Source organism: Falco biarmicus, chromosome 2 (assembly GCF_023638135.1).
Source record: "Falco biarmicus isolate bFalBia1 chromosome 2, bFalBia1.pri, whole genome shotgun sequence".
NCBI lineage: Eukaryota > Metazoa > Chordata > Aves > Falconiformes > Falconidae > Falco > Falco biarmicus.
Window position 1 is genome coordinate 57,485,423 of NC_079289.1, and position 19,916 is coordinate 57,505,338.

The following is a 19,916-nucleotide window of genomic DNA, read 5'->3' on the forward strand; positions in this document are numbered from 1 at the left end:
AGCACTTACCTGCATATAATATAACAATGCCAAATATGCAAAATACAATAGACTAATAACATGATAAAACACACTGCTTTTAAACAGAATATCAAGGTTTACATAAGCAACAGACAGTAGGTAGTTTGCTTCCAAAACAGAAAATAAGCAGCTCAATAACCACATCTATTCATGTGGTCTACTCAAGCTTTCAAAGCACCACAAACTGACTGGAAGCTAGAAGCCAATACCTTACTTTTACTGAAAGTTCATGTGGCTAACATGTTTAGTACTTTATATCCTGAGCTGGCATTAACAATATATATTACCTTGGCAATTTCAGGATAGTAGTTATCAAAATTACTTGATGAGCTTTCTGTTCTGCTTTGTTCATCATCTGAAATTATAAAACAACATTAAAAAAATATTTTAAAAAAACAAGCGAACAAACAAATAAAATCCCAAACCCTCAAACTACTCATACAAGACTCCATCAAAAAACATCAAAAATATTTTTGCTATTTTTTTAAACTCCTACACCCTCAAAGAAGAAAATTGTTAACATAAACAAGTTGTGGATGACTCCCTCATTTCATTCTGATGCAGTGACTTCTTGGAGGCTGTAACCAGTTACATAAAATGATATAGTAGAAGTAATTTCTAGTTTTACCCAGAAAATAGCTTTAATATTAATTTTGACATCTGTACAAGGAAAAGAGATACTCATTGCACAAATTTACATTACCCTTTCCACTATGCATTGTAACTTGATTTCAAAACAAGTTCCCTCTGTTCATTAGGTTCCCATCTCTACTCTCCCATGGTTACTGAATTTACAAAGCAACTATTCAGTTCGCTAAAACCATCTTACAGTTTCAAGGTCATTTGGGGACCACTGACTAAAATGTCTTTCACAGAGGCACAGGCTTCCCTTTTTCTCGTTTGCTTTTATTGCAAACATTATGCTGAAGTCCAGCAATCGTCACCAAAGACTGTGATAACTCATTTTAATCTCTGATGATCCCTTTGGTACATTGTGCTATTTATAAGCAGAACATTCTTCTATAACCTCTTCCAGGTCCTTTTGGATATGTATACACTTGGTCTCAAACCAGTCGCCCTCTCCATCCACTCCCATGAAGAAAAATGCATGAGAGGACACCTAGACTATCCTTTTGTCACCAAACTATTAAATATACCTACATCAAATTTTTTACAGATACCTATTTTACCTATTCTTAAAAGGGCTCCAACAGAAAAGATTCTACACCCGAGCAATCTATTTCAGTACTTTAGGGAAGCATTTGTGGTAAAGGGAGTAATATCCAAAGTGCCCCACTGCAACCACAATTTCTTATTCTTCTACCTACAGTAATCACAGAACAGATTATTCCATTTTCAGCAGAATTTGACACATTTCAGAACAAGTCCCTCATAAGTTTTCTCTTTTCCTTAAACTGCCTCAGTCCTGATTTTTCCTTGTGAGTTCTATTTTTCTAGACTTCTGTCATTGTTCTCTTCTAGACTTATCTCAACCGGTATCAATACAGAACAATGCTATTTTAATGCCAAAAGGTCAAAACTCTCATCAGTTCAGACAGACAGCAGAAAGGCCTACAATTTTTATGACCAAAGAAAACAAAAAAATGTAGTCACAATAAAGCCTTTCTTTCCAAATGCATGCACATACATGCTGTCACATAACTGTATTAGCGTTGCTAGAAACCCTACTTACCTTCGTGAGACTCTCCATTTCTTTTTTCTTGCATTGCAGCCTCAAAATTAAGCTGAAGGATTTTGTTCAGAGTGTTTATCCATTCTTCCATTTCAAGTTCACTATCTGCAGCTAGAAGGTAACTACTTTTGTCTTGCATCTTGAGCTCAAAGGCAAAACGTCTGACTTTATTGTTCTATAAGAAAATTTAAAAATCTTTACAATATCTTTACATACCGTCTACTCACAATCAAAGGAAGTTATATGCTTTTCAGAACTTTTAATAAAAATACAGTTTAATATTTTGAACAAGCATATTATAATTACACTTTTTCCTCTCTGACATTTGACCTGAAGTTATTTGTACAGCTGCAACATGTGGAAGTATGAAAGATAACAGCCCATTTTTCAGTTTCCGCTCATCATTCTGTTTGTAATAATTTTTAAAAAACAAAAAATCCAATTTCCAAATATCAAGTCTTCCCGTACTCCTATCATCTAGAAATGAAGCTAACTAAGATCTACTGATGAAAAAAAAAAAAAGCATGAAACTATTAATATTTGAGTGAAAATCATTTGCAAATTGGGATGTCACACTGGAGGTTAAATCATAACCAACCTCAGCTCTGAATGCCATGATCTTGCTAGTCTTTTAAATGCACTTGAAATTGGGAATCAGTTCCTCCTTTGTTCCTCAACCATTACTGTCACCCTCTTTGCACAACTTAAATCAAGCCTTCAAAGGCTACCTAGCTTGACTCATGTTCCTGAGAATGAATTCACAAGTCTTATATGAAAACTCTATAGTCATCAATTTAATTTTAAAAATTGGTAATTCATTAGATAAACATTCAAACACACCATAAGACAGACTTAATGGTTGGGGTACTTTTTTTGTTTGGTTGTTTGAAGTTAAATTAAATGCCAAATCACATTTTAGTTTTGTTATAACTCAGATTTTTCAATTAACAGACTAACTACTCGGTAAAACAGTCTGCTTTCTACCAAAGATGAGTTTCCGTTAAGGAAAATAGAAACAAATGTATGGACTTCAGGTCTAAGGCAGTCTTAACAATTAAAATCAGTACTGAAATAAATGAAAAAAATCTTAGGAACAGTAACCTTTAACTTTCACAGCATAAAACCTTGATACAGGCCATACATATCACACTTCTCAGTTTTCACATATCACGGAACTGGAGCAACCATGCCTATATATGACTGTATGTGTGAATATATACACTGCATATATTATGTGACTGCACTTCTCTGTGATGCAGAAAAGTCTCAATATACTTCAGCATTAAAACAAAACAAGCAAAACAAAACAAGCAAAACAAAACAAACGCAAATGCAAACAGTATTTTGGGAACTGTCTTTTCATGTAAGTTGTGGAAAAAAAGCCCAAACAAAAAAAAAAAAAAAAAAAAAGAAGAAAAAAAAAAAGCCCAAAACAAAAGAGAAACACCCCAACAAACAACCCCTTCCATTGCATATATTCAGCATTGCTCTTATACAAGTACTGATGAAGGTGCATATTCTGCTCTATTCTGTTTTATCTTTAATGTCTCTTAGTGAAGTTGGCATTTTTCTTTCTTGTGCACCTACTGCCTTTGAAAAACAAGTAAGTATATGTACTAAATGAATTCAACACAGAAATGACAAATTTTATACGAATACAATAGGAACTAACAACCCCTCATCAAAAAGATATGCTATGAAACTGCTGGTACTGTAGAGTACAGTATGGTATTCAAGAGACAATCCAACTGTAAACTTTAAGCATCTAAAGTACAATTTTACTTAACGACTACTGTATCAGCCTAAAACCTTCCTGGCAGTAGAACAAAGGAACAGCAATTAAAAAAAAAAACAAACCACAACAGGCTTCTGACAGTCTGGAAATTTCAGGTTACTTGAATTGAACTGATGGAATAGAAAGCATGGAACAGTACTTCATGAAAAGATGGTTTTAAAAAAAGGGGGATTTTCAGAATTAAAAAAACCAAAACCACAGAATCACAGTATGGTTAGAGGTTGGAAGGGGCCTCTGGAGGTCATCTAGTCCAGCCTCCCTGCTCAAGCAGAGCCACCTACAGCCAGCTGGCCCAGGACCATGTCCAGGCAGCTTTTGATTATCTCCAAGAATGGAGAGTCTGTAACTTCTCTGGGTCACCTGTGCCTGCACTCAGTTACCTTTGTAGTGAAAAAAGTTTCCTGATGTTCAGAGGGAACCTCTTGTGTTTCAGGTTGTGCATGCTGCCACTGGGCCTGTCACCAAGCACCACTGAGCAGAACCCATAGTAAAATGTACACTGATGAAATCCCCCTGAGCCGTCTCTTCTCCAGGCTGAACAAACCCTGCTTTCTCAGCCTTTGGACTCTGTCCAGGATGTTCATGTCTGTCTCTTACTGGGGAGCCCAGAACAGCATGCAGGACTCCAGGTATGGCTTAGCCAGGGCTATTCATCTGTTCAGATGGGAAGAACTGCCACCCTCAGCCTGCTGACAACACTTGTCCTAACGCAGCCCAGGATACCATTAGCCCTCTTTGCAGCAAGGGCAGATTGCTGGCTAATGTTCAATTTGGTGTCCACCAGGACCCTCGGGTCCTTTTCTGCCGACTGCTTTCCAGATGTGTGGCCTGTCCAGCGTGTACTGGTGCCTGGGGCTGCTCTCCCCAGCTGCAACACTTCACACTTCCCTCTGCTGCAGTGCCTTTCTTTCATTTAACTTTGGAAAATCTCAGTGTTTTCTGATGATGTAAACTAATATTGTAGTGTCCACAACAGTCTGTACCAGAGCCACAGGCTGAGAGCCAGAAACAAGCCATCACCTAAGTGGGAAACAAAAGGAGCCAGAAACAGCCCAGAAGATGGAGAATACATATTATCAGAGAGAGGGACTCCAAAGCAGACTAAGTTGAGCAACAGAACGAAAGATACATGTTAAGTGGGGGAAAAAATAAAAAAAGACTACAATTGTGTTTAGGAACCAGTTTTTTTGTTTGTCAGTTTGTTTTGAAAAACACAAATCAAACTCATTTCAGTGGAGTTGGCAAGAATTATACCCCTAAGGCAAAACAATGTGTGTAAATCTGTATACAGAACTTGCAATATGATTAAATTTATTACAGTTATAAGACTTTCCATGCAAAGTGTCTATTAAGTATGTATCCAAAAACATTACTACAATATTTGGAAGAAAATAATCCTCTGTAAAGCTGTTGTACCTCTCTGCATAGATCTTCAAACAACTTCATGCTAAAATAAAAATCATGTAAGAAATACATTTTTATTAAACTTTGCCTACTTCTATCCAAGTTAACAAAATCCTAAAACTCAAAAGAGTTTTTTTCCACGTATGTTATGCCTAAGAGAACAGTTACATGTTGTACTCTTAAATACATAACAGAATCACAGAAAAAAACACCACCAAAACAAACCAAACCCAAAAACTTTTCTGTGGCACTTGGAAGGGTGACTGAATTTAATACAATTCGCACAATAAAAATCCCACACAAGAAGCTATGCAAAACATTTTGCAACTCATGTAAGCACAAAATGTAATTGAAATGAACTTTGATTTTATGCTGTCTTTACTTTGCCATGATTTAAGGTTGGGAGGAGTTTGTGTCTTTGCCTTAAGATTTTATTTGATATTTTTGATAAATACTCATCGTCAACTAGTAATCATGTTCTTTTCAGAAAGATTTTTCAAATTCAGCCTCCTGCCCTTTAAAAACTCATTCACTGCTTTTGCAAGATACAGATTGTCTAATTGTTCCTCTGCATAATAGGCACTTATCTATATCTGACAAGTTTATCTGTATTTTAACAAAATCCATTTGCTATCAAGCAGAATTAACTGGAGAACAGGAAGAAAAATTATAATTACCTGAACCACTCCCATACATGAATCTAGAAATATTGACCCTTTAGGTTCTTTTGATATTTTTTCATCTTTGTAGAAATTGAGATTATAGGATCCATCACCAAGTTGGATTAAGTGGAAAAATCTTCTTTTAAAAGACTAGCAAAAATAAAGGAGGAAAGAAAAACAATTGGAATACTAGTATTAATCAGCTTCATGTTACAAAACCTGTAAGTGCTATTTACCCAGTAAGTTATAGAAAAAAGCTTTTATTTACACATAACCTAGTCAGTATCCTCTGAAAATAAATCAGAAATCTTTAATTTAAAAAAAAAAACCACTTAAAAACATGAAGATTGTATTGTTACTGTCCTCTACAATGTTATACATAATAGATATTTATTGTCATAACCATAGAAGTACCTTAAGTTTGCTTCTAAATAAAGAGGCAATACAAATAAAAACATTATATAGCCCATTCTCTACTAATAACACACAACACGGTCCAGTTAAGAAAATTATTTTAAAAGCTGGACTTCTCCCATATACTGGATTTTTAATGCATTTTTTCTGATTCAAGTACAATAAAAGGAAATTAAGATTTCACAGATATAAATTACGTACAGGCTTCCCTCTTTCATCCCACACTATTTTTTTAGAAGTAAACCACATACAAATTGACTTCTCAAAGGCACAGTGACATTTAATATCGGTGCTCAGGTTTTACCACCCATAAGACATTCTTAAACTTACTCTCATTGTCACACTGATTGCACTATTCATGTTGCCTTTGTACAGCCATCCTTGTTTTGTTATTCCACCCTTCTGAGACCCAAGAGATGCTGCATCCTGAAGATGAAGAAAGGGAAACTTGAATCGAGATTTCTCAAACTATTTTGCTTTCTATGTTTTACTTCAAAGACATTACTTAAGAATTTACAGAGAACTACAACTCAATTTCTTGAATTGGATCCGCCCTTCTATAAATCAGAATCAAAACTTTCTAAAGAGAAAAGACCAAACTTGCCAGTAGTGGCAAGTTCAAAAACAGCAGACCCAATGCATTCATCACACATCACACCCACTGCCTGTATACCACTTCCATCTGCCAGTTGATGGAACAGAATAACTACATTAAAACACACAGGATGTTAACAACTACCAAAAAGCAGCACTCTACTATCAAAACCAATCAAAATGAGAGATTTATAATTGCCGCAGAATAAATATTGGATCACCAGTTCAAATAATCCTTTGGCATAGTACCAATATGATAATACCATAGTTTCCAGTTAATGTAACCCATTTTGACAAAGCAAAACCATCAATGCATTAGACATGTAGAAGATTTTCAGCCATCTAGAGCAGAAATACTCCTGATAGCTGATTTTGAATGTTAGGATAATAAATTAAGTATCCAGTTGAAAACAAAACCACAAAACTTCCTCAAATGCCTTGACTACTTTTTCTAATTCCTTTTCTCGGCTATTAACAGAACATACAACAAGAAGTAATTACATATTGGGGATAGAGTCATTAGTTCAACAACTGAACAGTAAAAGCAAATTTTGCAATAGTATGAATTAGTTTCCGGAACTAAATTAAGGAACATTCTGTAAAAAGTTACTATTCATTTACAACTTATTTACTCTGCCTAGCCTGCATATTCATATGCATATGCACATGAACTTCAAAAAAAGTGCAAACTGAAGTCAAAAGACGCATCAATCCGTTTCTTCAAAAATTCTAGTCAGCTTCACACTATGGAAGTTAGGCCCCATGAGGATGACATGGTCACCAACTATCAGAGCATCTGATACAACGCCCCAGAAGCATAGACCAAAAACACTCAGTACATTTTCATATGGCCCAGGAGGTCTCACTGTCCAAGTAAAACAGTCTATTTGTTTCATATTTTCAAGTCATTAGTCCCCACCCCCTTCTGTTATTCTAGATAAACATTTTTCTTGTACAACCACCAGGACACAGAAACAACTTAAAACACTGGGTTTCCAAGTACGATTCCCCACCTCCAGTGGCGGGAGTTATCCCCACGGAAAGGATGGTTTAAAACCATCTTTTACAGGAGTAAGATGATGAGTTATCATCAAAACTTGGCACAAACCAACCAGTGTTTTCCTGTAATTTCACAAACCATCCATATAGACAGACCTGACATTAAGAATTCCTTCATTACCTGTATCAACAAAAATTAAAATATAGCTCTATTTAAACTCTTTTTCCAATTCCAAGCCTCTGAGATGCACTGCTTCCCAGCTCTGTTGAGCTGCATACTGTTTTCCAACAATAAACCTGACTGTCATTTGGGCCTCTCTAGTTACACCATTTCTTTCTGTCAGGCAGAATTCCTGCTTACAGAGCCAAAAAGCTACTGACTTTCCAGCTGACCATCTGTTAATACAAAGGAACCCACAACTCAGTTAACACCCGACTTCTACACTGAAAACATACTTCCTGTTTCCAACTGGTAAGTTAATTTCCTCACTTTTATTATTACTGCTGCACACTGTGCTTCACTTTTTTAATGATCTTTCCCACAAACTCTGCTCCAAAATTTACTTCAACAGCAACTATTTCAACAAAACCAACTTCATATCTTGATCCCATACCCCAGGCTGATTTAAAAATTCCATTTACAAACATCAACCTGATGGCCAGATAGCGCAAATTTGTTTTGGAAAGGTATTCTCTCTTTTTTAACAATGCAAGATTAAACTAATCTTTATCTGGTTTTCCTCCAATTTTCAATCACTTGCAGCTTTTTGTTTTCTACCATTCTCTTAAACAAATCAGCTTGCTTAAACACACAAACAAAAGTGCAAAAAAAAGACCAAACAACTTTTAATCTAACATTTGTATACATGCTTTTTGGCATACAAAGATGTCAGTGCTTGACAGAAGAACGTCTTGCATTAATTCTTCCCTTAAGGAAAGAGTTTATGGTGCCCCCACCCTATTCCCATTAAGCTCTCTTTTCTTCCTAGCATGCTTTTTTCTTGTGTTTATATTTTAAGTTCCTGAAAGAATAGAAGACCTCTTCTCCAGTGGCTGTACCCCTGAAAAGAGATGTGACATTCCTGCCTGCTCTAACAGGAAACTGGGCAGAAGGAAACAGGAAGTCCTCTCCACTTACACTTCCTAGTAAAACACATACCACCTGACAACAGCCAAGCTATAGTTTTTCAGTGTTTAGCTAACTCTAGCCAGAAGTATTTCTCCGAGTCACAATCAGTCAATTATATCTTCACCTAACTTTTTTTCATGTTTAGCTCACTGTTTCTTAAAACACTTCTGTTGTCAGAAATGCTACCACAGTAAATAACGCCAAGTCTTTTCAACTTCAGTATAAATAGAAATCATAATTATTCACATCTTACAAATAGGAAGATTTGCATACAGACGCATGAATTTATTTGCCCAAATATCATACTGCAGATTAACAGCAGCACTGGAGAAATGGCATCCTGAGACTATCTGTTCAGGAATCTACCTATCCTGATGCACTCCCTGAACTACTTTTTCACATTTAATCCAGGAAAACTTGTAAGGAACTACTTTTATTTCATATGCATAAGTTCTGAATACGAGGAATTTATAAGCGAAGTAATTGTAAAAGGGTAAAAACTAAAAAACAATTATTTTGTTTTAATTCTTTTCTGTGACACAAGAGTTCAAGTACTTCTAAAAAAAACTACTGGTATTTAAACACTGTTTTGAAATAGGGCGTGGCATAAAAAAAATCACAAAAAGAACAGGAGCAGTTATTGAAAAAAAGTCTTTGACTTTTGAAACGTACTTGAAAATTGCTTGAGGCTATAGATCTATGGTCTCCCTAAGCCAGTGACAAAAAAAGAAAATACCTTGAGAGTTTTAGTTCATTTTTTTAGCTTTTGTTTCCATGATGGATCTCCAGGTCTTATCCTATACTCAAGTTTGTAACAAATCAACATTAATTCACACTGTGTGCTATACTGTCATGCATGCTTAAGTGTGTGCACTGACATTGTTGGAGCAGATTCATCTATGGTTTTACTCTACTTTGTGATTAAACTGCTTGAAACATTTCCCTATATATATCCATCTACACAGTAACAGTATAAGGCAAGACAGATTTTTTGAAAGCTGAAGGATTATAGATCACCACGCATTAAAACTTCAATTTCACCATCTGTCAAAACTTGTTCTACTCATGTGACAGACCTCAGGAGTACAAGGCTATGTGAAAGAAGATTGGCAAACAAATGCAGTTATTTTACCTATCGGGCTGTTCAAGCTAATCTCCATTGGCATTTACTGACATCAACACTTGGTTACCCAACTTGTAAACTCTTCTTACCCAACATGTTCTACCGAAAGCAAAAGAAAGTAAGGAATTACTATTATCTCACCTCATCTTTATCTGCTTCTTCATCCACTTCATATAAGTGAACTGGAAGCTTCTCTGATTTTGTCCCTTTACTAGGAAAGAAAAAGTTTCTAAAATACTAGAAATTTTGTGATTAATTACATATTTTATAGCTGCAAAAATAAAGATGTTATTTTCCTAACTGAAGGGAAAAAACCCACAAGAATAACAGAGAGTAAAAGCATGTATTTTTCATGAAATATATTTCTCAGCCAACAAATTTCCTAATTTGCACATCTGCCCACAGTCATCTTTCTGTTCTGATTGTCACTGTCCCTATGTGTAACTGAAGAGAACCAAATGCCTTCCTATTCACTGCACTCCTAATATCTTAGAAGCAAGAATTCATACCTGCAACTGTTGGCTCCTGTTCGGACAATGTGTTTAAATTCCTGCTGACTACCGTGGGTTTTGTTCAAGGCAAGTAAAAACCAGATACTGACTTCTACAAAACCTGTGAGCATACTGGAACTTTTCACAGGGAAAGGAAACTATTTCTTAACTGACAGATGTAGGAGAGTAGGTAGGGAAGACATAGATCTTCCAGAGTTGTGGGATTCAAAGTATTGAGCCACTCTCAGATATTTTAAGTGAAGGGTCTAATCCGTATACTCTCCCTGAAAAAATCTGAAGTTGGAAAAGATTTCTCTAACAGATGGTTTAGAAACTCTGTAATACATGTAGAACAGGCTTTTACTTTGAATCATCCTGTGAAAATCTGCACTAGTTCAAACACTTGCTCTAACCGTCTTGGTTAAGTTCTATTCCCTAAGCTCCTAAAGAGTGTTCCAAAAGCTGCCTTTGAAGCTACAAAAACAGGATATCACCATTTTAGTTTCGTCTAAACATTAGCCTGTTTTATTTATCATACGTACATTCACACTGACAATGATACAACTTCTTGTTTTGATCTGCCTATTAATAAGGCAGTGTTATTATGGTATCTTTCCAGAAAATGGTTTAACAAGATTTTACATCTTTGAGTTCATCATTATAAATTCCATCCAACGAATCTTTATCATCTCTACTGACAATTAAACACTGATACAGCATATTTCAAGTTACATATTACATATTAATGTATTTATTACATAAAGGTATTAATATATTAAATACAGGTAAAGTTCCTTCACCAATGCAAAATCTTTATTATACCACTAGATAACATACATACTTTGGAAGCTGTCGAAACTCTCCTGAGTAATCTTCATATCTATAGTTAACAACGTGCCAGTCTGAATTGTAGGTTTTGATGCACTGTTTTAATGAAAACCAAATATCAATATTAATTGGAAGGGGATTAACAGCATTCCCTAGACTCACACACAAAAAAACCCTCTTAAATTATGGCTGTTTATGAACTATCATGGTTACATGCAAATCTCTGAAAATTCTGGACACTTCCCTTCTTTTGCAATCCAGTCTAGTGCAATACAGCTTTTTCCAACAAGCGATATGTTTCAGTGGGATGCTATCATCTGCCAGATGTGTATTTTATAAAACCAGAAAATGGTGAATACACTCAGCATCTGGATTAACCATCTTCAGTTGTCTGAAAAGTTAAAGCAGCGTTTTGCTGCAGCTGAAAGCATGACTGAAACTTTAGAAAACACCATTAAAATACAGATATATTATTAAAATAGCATATTCAATTTCACACTTATACAGAGAAACTAAAAAACATCTTTACCTTAAATTTATACTTCTAGTGTAATTAAATTAATATTTAAACTGTATACTTGCAGATGTTGAAAAGCAATTATGTCATTAAGCTCTGGTCTAGATTACAGAAAATACCATTTTACTCCACTCATATTGCTACAACATAAAAGTACTGATTTATCTTGGCTTTGACATAAAACCAACAAAATCTGTTGCCAGCAATCGTATGGTACAAAAATTAATGTATCACACAAATACACTTACATGTACACAAACATAGCATCTAATAATTCAGAACTATTTTCTTTATATTTCAAAATACAAAGTTAGTACTTGCCAAGCAATCGTTTCTGCAGAAACTCATTAAACTTCATGAATTACCTGTAACACTCCTCCCTCCTTGTCTGTCTTCTTCAAATTTATCTTAGAACCTTATCTTAGAACTGTTTAGGTTAGGTATTAAGGGTATGTATCACTGCGGATAAATCACTTTGAGGTTCAAGGTAGATTCAGCTATTTGAAGCTCCTTCAGGTTTCTCAGAATTACGACATTCCTTTGTTTCAGAAGTTAAAATACCAGCTCAAAGTATATCAGTAGAAAACCAGTAGATAGTATTAAAAGACAAAAAATTGTAAACCTTTCATTCCTAAAAGGCTTCAACAAGACACTGAATGAAATGCTACATCAGTCAGAACCAAGGGTATGCCAACATAAGCAAGGAGTTATGAGAAACTTTACGTCTGAGGATGTTTCTTCTATATATTGCATACAAATGGAGCAGTCATAATGAATTTTGGCCTCTACAAGTATTACAGTTATGAATTATGAACAAACTAAGAACAACTTGTGCGAAACACTTTATCTGGAAATAAAGACACAACAATTCATTCTGGATTTACTGTTGCTCCCGATACTTATATATAGAAATCACCCATGCTCATCCGGGAAAGCCCAAAGCATGAAGAAGGTGGCAGAGAAGCATCTGCAAAAGCCAGTTACACAAACAAAGTAATTCAAAGCTATCCTGTAATCCTTCTTTTCCAGCCATTGATGGAAAAAATACTAGGTTTTCCTGGAAATTTTCCCTTGAAATCATTGACAAGTAAGTGGCAGTAAATATTTTTAAAAGTTTCAGGTTTTTCCCCCCGTTTTTTTAAATAAATGAAGCAGAAGAAAAACAACTCAAATATAATACTGTTATTACACAGCCACATACAATTCCAGTATTACCTCAGTTACAAACAAGCTTTGAGCTTCCTTCTCTGCATTTTCAGGAACTGTTGAACGAATGTATCGACTCTGCCGCTTCAATAATGCTGTCTGATAAACAACAAAAACAATGTAAGAAACTTGCAATTAAAGGAAAGATGACACATAGCAACACTCAGTTGTATCACTACAACTAAGACAGAAGCAGAAAACACTTAAGACATCTAAAAAAACCAGACAGCAGAAAACATCCTGTGAACACACCATTTCAGAAGAGCCAAGTAATGAGAATTTACTTTCGTTCAAAGATCAGCAACGTGTTCCTTCCTTCATAGCAAGGGCAAGATTGGAATCAGTAAGAAATAGATGCCATAGAAAAGTGTTTTCCTCTGTTTTGTTAACATCGGCAAGAAAACACCAATAAAAATAATTCCACTGTGACAACATAACTCCAATATTCTGAAGACAGATATTAGTGTTACTACAACACATAATAAAACCTGTTACTCAAAAAAAGTAACAAACCCACACCAAAATGAGTAGTTCAGATCTCAGCTGGCAAAAAAATGAAACTTGCACTGTTAAACTGAAGGTTTAAAAAGAAGGCTGGGATCACTGAAGCATGCACTTCAGCCTATCAAGTCAGAATTTATTCCTACTCTATACTGGAGTTCAAAGAGGCATAGAAAGGCTGCCAGAGAGCAAGAAATCTCTCCATGACCATGAAATTCTGCTTCTCAGACCAGGACTATAGCAAGCCTTAGGGTACTTTAAAAGCTTAGAAAATCTTCTGGGCCACAGATGAAAATAAATACACAGGAACAAAATTATTTTGCACCATGTGGAAAAGAATCTCACAGCTTCGGTCAGAGGCAGACAAGAGAGTTTGCATAGCCTGGACCAGAAGGGGGCTATGATCCCTCACCTCCTACCTATACTCCACATGTTGCAGCACCAGGAAGGATCACAAAAAAACATGAAAAAACTCCACCTACTAACAGTCAAAAAAGAAAGGGTACACAAGTACATTACCTTATCTCTGTTGAGAGTTTGGTTATTTCTGTCATTACCAAAGCCTCATCCCATTATCTGGGGAGGGTATTTGAAGTTAGAATATTCAAGTACAGTCAAGATTCAAAGAAAAAAAGAATTATCCCATACTCATGGTCAAGTCATTCATCTAGTCCAGGACTTCACTGAAAAGTAACAATGCTAACTGCTTGGGTAGGAGAGGTGGGGAGATATTAAAAGCAAAAACCATAAACCAAAAAATATGTCATTGGACCAATACATCTTGCAATATACAGTTTTTAAAAAACACAAAAAATCCCACGAACTGCAAGAAGATAGTCATTCATATGCTAGCAGCATTTAAGAATGAATTTTTCTAGAAACATATTCCTTATTTCAAACCATATTGAGTTTAAAGCATTTGTTTTCACAAGCTACAGAATTAAGAGCATTAAGCTATATTATAAGAGCTAAAGGCCAGAATGTCTAGATACTCTTCTCAACCTGCAATAGTCTGATATTTGATAGGAAATTATTTATAGTTTATATAATACATAACTAATATATGTAATATAAGTGTTTTCTATAATCATACAGGTAGACTGCTTTTTTAAAAGTTACTGTTATTTAAAAAATAAACAACCAAACCAACAGAGATTAGAGTGGCGTCTTTTCAGGTATTTTTCACAGGAAAGCCATGAACTCATGAATGAAGTCTAACCACTATAGCAAAACTCAGTAAAACTGAACTAGCAGAGTACATACTCCTAGAACATCTGCTGCTGTTATCCTGCTACACAATTATCAATATGATATTAAGTTTTTTCTCTATTCTTTCACATATAAAAAGATTTTTATCTTAGTACTGTAACAAGATCAGTGACAACAGAGAAAAAATCTAATTTGTCGATTTTGTCCATATTAGTGACTATCTTAATGCATGCTGACTCATTCTCAGCTCATCCATCAGCTGCAGTAGTTAATCAAGAAATTGATTGAGCAATATATTTTGATTTAGAGCAGACACCTAAAAATAATTACTGAAGCAACAGCACAAAAATATTTTAAAATGCAAGCATGCACCTATACATTATATTCCAAAAGAAAAATTAGGAAGGAAGGGTTGTCTACTCCACAAACTTTCTTCACAACTATGTTTTCATAGAAGTTAAATGTTTCAACTGTCTGGGTTTGAGTTATCATTTGATTTACGGCAGCATCAGGAACTACAAAGTGTTTGTCTCGTGCTCTCAAAGATGATCAAAAACCCCCCAAACTTCTAATTACTATGCTGTCAAACTAAGGAAGACCACTTTTACCACTAGCCAGGATTCACACACACATTACTGAAGCACACAGTTAACAGACTCTTGTATTTACTTATTTATTTAAAGACTACTTTCTGAGTGAGTCCCAGGATTTAGGATAGTAGTATTATGTGCTAAGGTTTCAGAGAAGACCAGAGCAGAAAGGACATTTCACCAAGTCTCACAGCCAAGGAATACTTGCTGCTCAAAACCTGATGGAATACAAATGGTGAACCTGTCCATAATCAGTACAGACTGCAATGGATATCGTTTCAGATTTCCAGACTTTTTCCTGTCACAAGGTTGTGCTTGCTCATGAGACTTAACATTATGTGGGATTTGGGAATGTATAACCAATTTGAAGTTTTATTTCCCATTTCACTTATCTCAGGCTAGGTGGTGTTTTCATGCTTGACAGTTTTAGCAAACTGCTCTGATTCTGAGGTTTAAAAAAATGATATATTTTACTGATATTAAAATCTGGCATGCACTTTTCTGAGTCATCTTAGTCCTCCTTGTGCATGCTTTTAAGGCAAAGCAATAGTAGGGTTCTTAAGACAAACATGCTTGCAGGTGGCACTAAATAACTGCCAAAATACAGCCAAGTATTTTGTAGTCTGGTGTCTTAGTACAATGCGTACTTATGCATCTAAAATAAACATATAAATACGTAGCTAAAGTGGGCCTTTTTCCACATCATAGTTTATACAAAAGTCAATGTTGCAAAGTATGAATCAACAAGATCAGTCTTCAGCTCTATCAAGATGAGAAATAAGCATGTGTAATTATTTTATATATAAAATATTTAATAAAATAAAATAAAACAAAAGTAAATCACACACAAAGAAGTCATTCTCAATCATTCACCTCATTCAGGGACATAAGGTGCCACCACCTACATTTTCATGGCAAAAAATAATGACGTATCTTAAATTTCCAGTGTAGGAAGGTATCTTCCTCAGCAATTCTACACTGATCAACAGGTCCACATGCAGACATTTTAGAGGAAAGGACTACAGTAGATGTAGGTGTGAGACAGAAGCCAGCCAACAGACAAGATTCCCCAAAACCATTTGACTTGTCTTCAGACACGTCCGTTTTCATTTGTTATTGCTTAGCTTTTGCCTTTCTCCTTCTTGTGTTTTTAACATGGTTATTTTATATTTTTCTCTCTACTTTGGAGGTGTTCAAGCAGTTTCTGTCATCTGATAAGGTTCTCCTTCCTTCTCTGTAAATCTGATGATGTCCACCTAGTGACAGTAGTCTTACCCTGAACAGGTTTCAGCAGCTACAGTGAACAAAAAGTACAAAATATTGCTGCTGAAACCACATACATACTGCCAACACCAGTTGTAAAAATTATTTTTTCCTCTTCACATGCTCTTTCCAGTGCTGGCTGTTTAATATGAGCTAGTAAACTTTCCTCCCCAAACCACTTCACCCTCAACATCCCTTTAGGATGCTTGAAATTATCATCATTCAAACTACTGGGAAAGGAATTCTTAAAAAAGCCACAACAGTGTACTTTTTTAAAAATATATATATCTATCTATAAAATACATATATCCAATGGAGGTTATTCATAAAGTCCTCTATCTTACTGGTAAAATAGTGCAAAATGCAGCAAAAATGGGGAGAAAAGTACAGGCTAACAATTCAACAGTCACGCATGCAGGTTATCCTTACTTTAGATGATGTTACAGAGAGACAAATGCTCAAGAAGTGACAAAAATTGTTTTAAAAGAGTCAATAATAAAAGATGGCACGCTGTATGTTAGACCATGCCCTTAAAGCTACTACATGCCAGAAGAGACTTATCAGTTGTATGGGAAGTGTTAGAAGATGTCTTATAAGGTGACTTCCAAACTAAATTAAAGCCTTGATTTAGAATAGTTGGCTAAAGACTCAAGGAAAAACAAAAAATAGATTTTAAAAGAAAAAACTTAGTGAAATTTATTTGAACATTTCAAAATATGTTATTTTATTCTGACCGTTTCACTTTGTGCTCTCTAAAATGAGGACTTCAATTGAAGTTTTTTTTTTTTGCTTGTTACTTCTATGCAAGATGTGCTTTCCTGTAGGATGACCTAGGTTTGCTTTTATTTCTGCAAAGCCAATGTATTATCTACTTTCAGAGGTATTTAACTCCTTTTAACTAAAAGCCAAAAGCTTTAAGTGAAAGTGTGTTAAATCCATATGGCTCAAACCCAAAACTAACAAAGGTGAAAATGTCTAAGCTAGGCACCTTCAAAGTATTAGTGGGATAACTTTGTAATGTCATATTTATATTGGGTAGGAATGCACCCACATTTTCTTAGTTACAAGTAAACTTATACTATATTGGGATAAGTATTTCCTGTTAAGAACCACAGAACATCAGGGTTGGAAGGGACCTTTGGAGCTCATCTCGTCCAAACCCCTGCGCTAAAGCAGATTCACCTACAATAGACTACAGAGGATTGTGTCCAGCCAAGTTTTGAATGTCTCCAGAGAAGGAGACTCCCTGGGCAGCCTGTTCCAGGGCTCTGTCACCCTCAAGGTAAAGAAGTTCTTCCCCATACTCAGATGGAATTTCCTCTGCTGCATTTTGTGCCCACTGCCCCTTGTGGGCAACACTGAAAAGAGCCTGCCCCCATCCTCCTGACACTCGCCCTTAAGATACTTGTAAACACTGCTAAGACCCCCTCTCAGTCTTCTCTTCTCCAGGCTGAACAGCCCCAGCTCTCTCAGCCTTTCCTCTTAAGGCAGATGCTCCAGTCTCCTAATCATTTTCGTAGCCCTCTGCTGGACCCTCTCCAGCAGTTCCCTGTCCCTCTTGAACTGGGGAGCCCAGATATGCACACAGTACTCCAGATGCAGCCTCACCAGGGCAGAGTAGAGGAGGAGGTATCTCTTTAGTATCCACCTATTAAATTACATTTCAGTTATCTAACTGCATTACCTGAAAAAAAGAAGTTATCCAAACTAATCACAAACATTTACCTCCAATTTCTCCAAAAGTAATTTCAACTTTAGCGCAAATTCTATAGGGGTATCAATCTGCCTCTTTGAAACTACGTAGCTTCTGTAATCTATGGAAAGTTGTAGAAGTGGTATCTAGTGCTGAAAAGTAAATATTCTCAGTGCCATTTTAAGTGCTACCCTTAAGGCCATGCTGGTTACAAAACTGCCTTACTCTTAATGTAATTACAAATTAACAGGGCTTGGCTTCCTTTTTAGGAAGGCATTCTCAGATTGTAATCCACTTAAATTAAGTGTGAGGACAAACGTGGTAAAAATAAAAACTGAATGCTCTAAGAGGAAATGGCTTGAGCAGGTTTTTTAGACAATGGTAGGAGTTTCCACCTATAAACTCTTTTAAGTGCATATTCAGGTAGTTCTAAATACTCTAGCTCAGTATTTTAAATTCATCATGTGGGGGATAAGGGCAGTAACAAAATCTGAGCCAAGGCTTACCCAAGAGCTGCCCACACATTGTGTGACAGCAACAAGTTAGGAAAAAGGAAAAAAATATCTATGTGAAGCAGCAGAATAGCAAATACAGAAAATACACCATTATTTAAATGATTCAAACAATATTCACAACCATATCAAGACTAAACGTTTTGAATCTGTAAATATGATTACAGAAAACTGCACGAGGTTAAAAGGTTTCACAAGGGGAAAAAAGCACATAAGGGATTTCTGTTCTCTGACTTGGTTAATATTTTCTTAATACACTGAACAACTGATTTAAACACATTGTGTTGTTGAAAACAAGCTAGACAGATCAAAGTAGCATTGGAGAGTCATGCATACAATAGTAAGTTTGTGCCAGCAAATCTTAAAAGGTAATAAAAGTTTGATAGATAATACAGTCTGATCGTACAAACCAGTCTTCATATAAATAAAGTATAAAATGAGACTCTGCCAAAGACCATATGGGGGAAATCCAGAAAATGTGTTCAGATACTACACTGCTGATGGATAAAGAAACAGGAAGTTTGACTATATTTGAAAATTGCGACTACCTGAAGGAAATCCTCTGATGTAACACACACTTTAATGACTGCCTTGATGAAAATCTGGCCACAGAATCCAAACACAGGATGACAAAAGGCATTAGAGTTTATGAACAAAATTCAGTCATTCCCTTTAAAGCATCAGACAGAGCTATGGACTAGCTTCATTCATATAGGCCTGAGATTAAGAATTGCAGAAGAGGCCATCTGAAACAGCAATTAAATACTTCAGACACCCTCCAGACTGCTCAAACAAAATGCCTGAGGATATTCTTGATTGGTTTGTTTCTTCTCCATTGATAATTCAGAGTTGTTCACAAGAACGACCCCCAGCAAGTGAACTAGTCAATTAGAGTACACTTAGCAGAAGTATCCTTCATTCCTATTGATAGAGAAGGGCCACACTGTAGAAGAGAATCTGGGTGATAAAGCCTATGCATGCTCTTCAGTCCCAAAGCCAACACCTGGTGTAGGGCTTCATGATGAGTGATTTGGGATTTGAACACTAGCATCATTACATAATGTTCATAGGCAATACAACTGCCTTTTGTAAGAAGTCTTACTTGGCAGTCCTTCAAATTTTCATATGTGGATGAGAACACATGAAGCCCAAACTACTCTCTAAATACCTGTAGTTTGCTAAAAACAAAATTTTAGCTCAGAGTGGGAAAGCTACAAGTAGAGTTATTCATGTAAGGGCCAGTAAAAATGAAGCACACAGACTATATTCAAA

The 19,916-nt window shown here is 35.8% G+C and overlaps 1 protein-coding gene across 13 annotated transcripts in view; it reads right to left on the reverse strand.

Moving 5' to 3' along the window:
* The window catches only part of DOCK9 (dedicator of cytokinesis 9), a 128,813-nt gene that overhangs the window by 72,028 nt on the left and 36,869 nt on the right, over window positions 1-19,916 (reverse strand). For all 13 annotated transcript variants that reach the window (XM_056328226.1, XM_056328221.1, XM_056328229.1 and 10 more), the window contains exons 3-9: window positions 12,886-12,975; window positions 11,167-11,249; window positions 9,976-10,045; window positions 6,320-6,415; window positions 5,591-5,725; window positions 1,715-1,889; window positions 309-376 (exon numbers count right to left, since the gene is read on the reverse strand). In XM_056328226.1, the coding sequence (XP_056184201.1) occupies window positions 309-376; window positions 1,715-1,889; window positions 5,591-5,725; window positions 6,320-6,415; window positions 9,976-10,045; window positions 11,167-11,249; window positions 12,886-12,975 (717 nt within the window). The remainder of the gene's footprint in view (window positions 1-308; window positions 377-1,714; window positions 1,890-5,590; window positions 5,726-6,319; window positions 6,416-9,975; window positions 10,046-11,166; window positions 11,250-12,885; window positions 12,976-19,916) is intronic.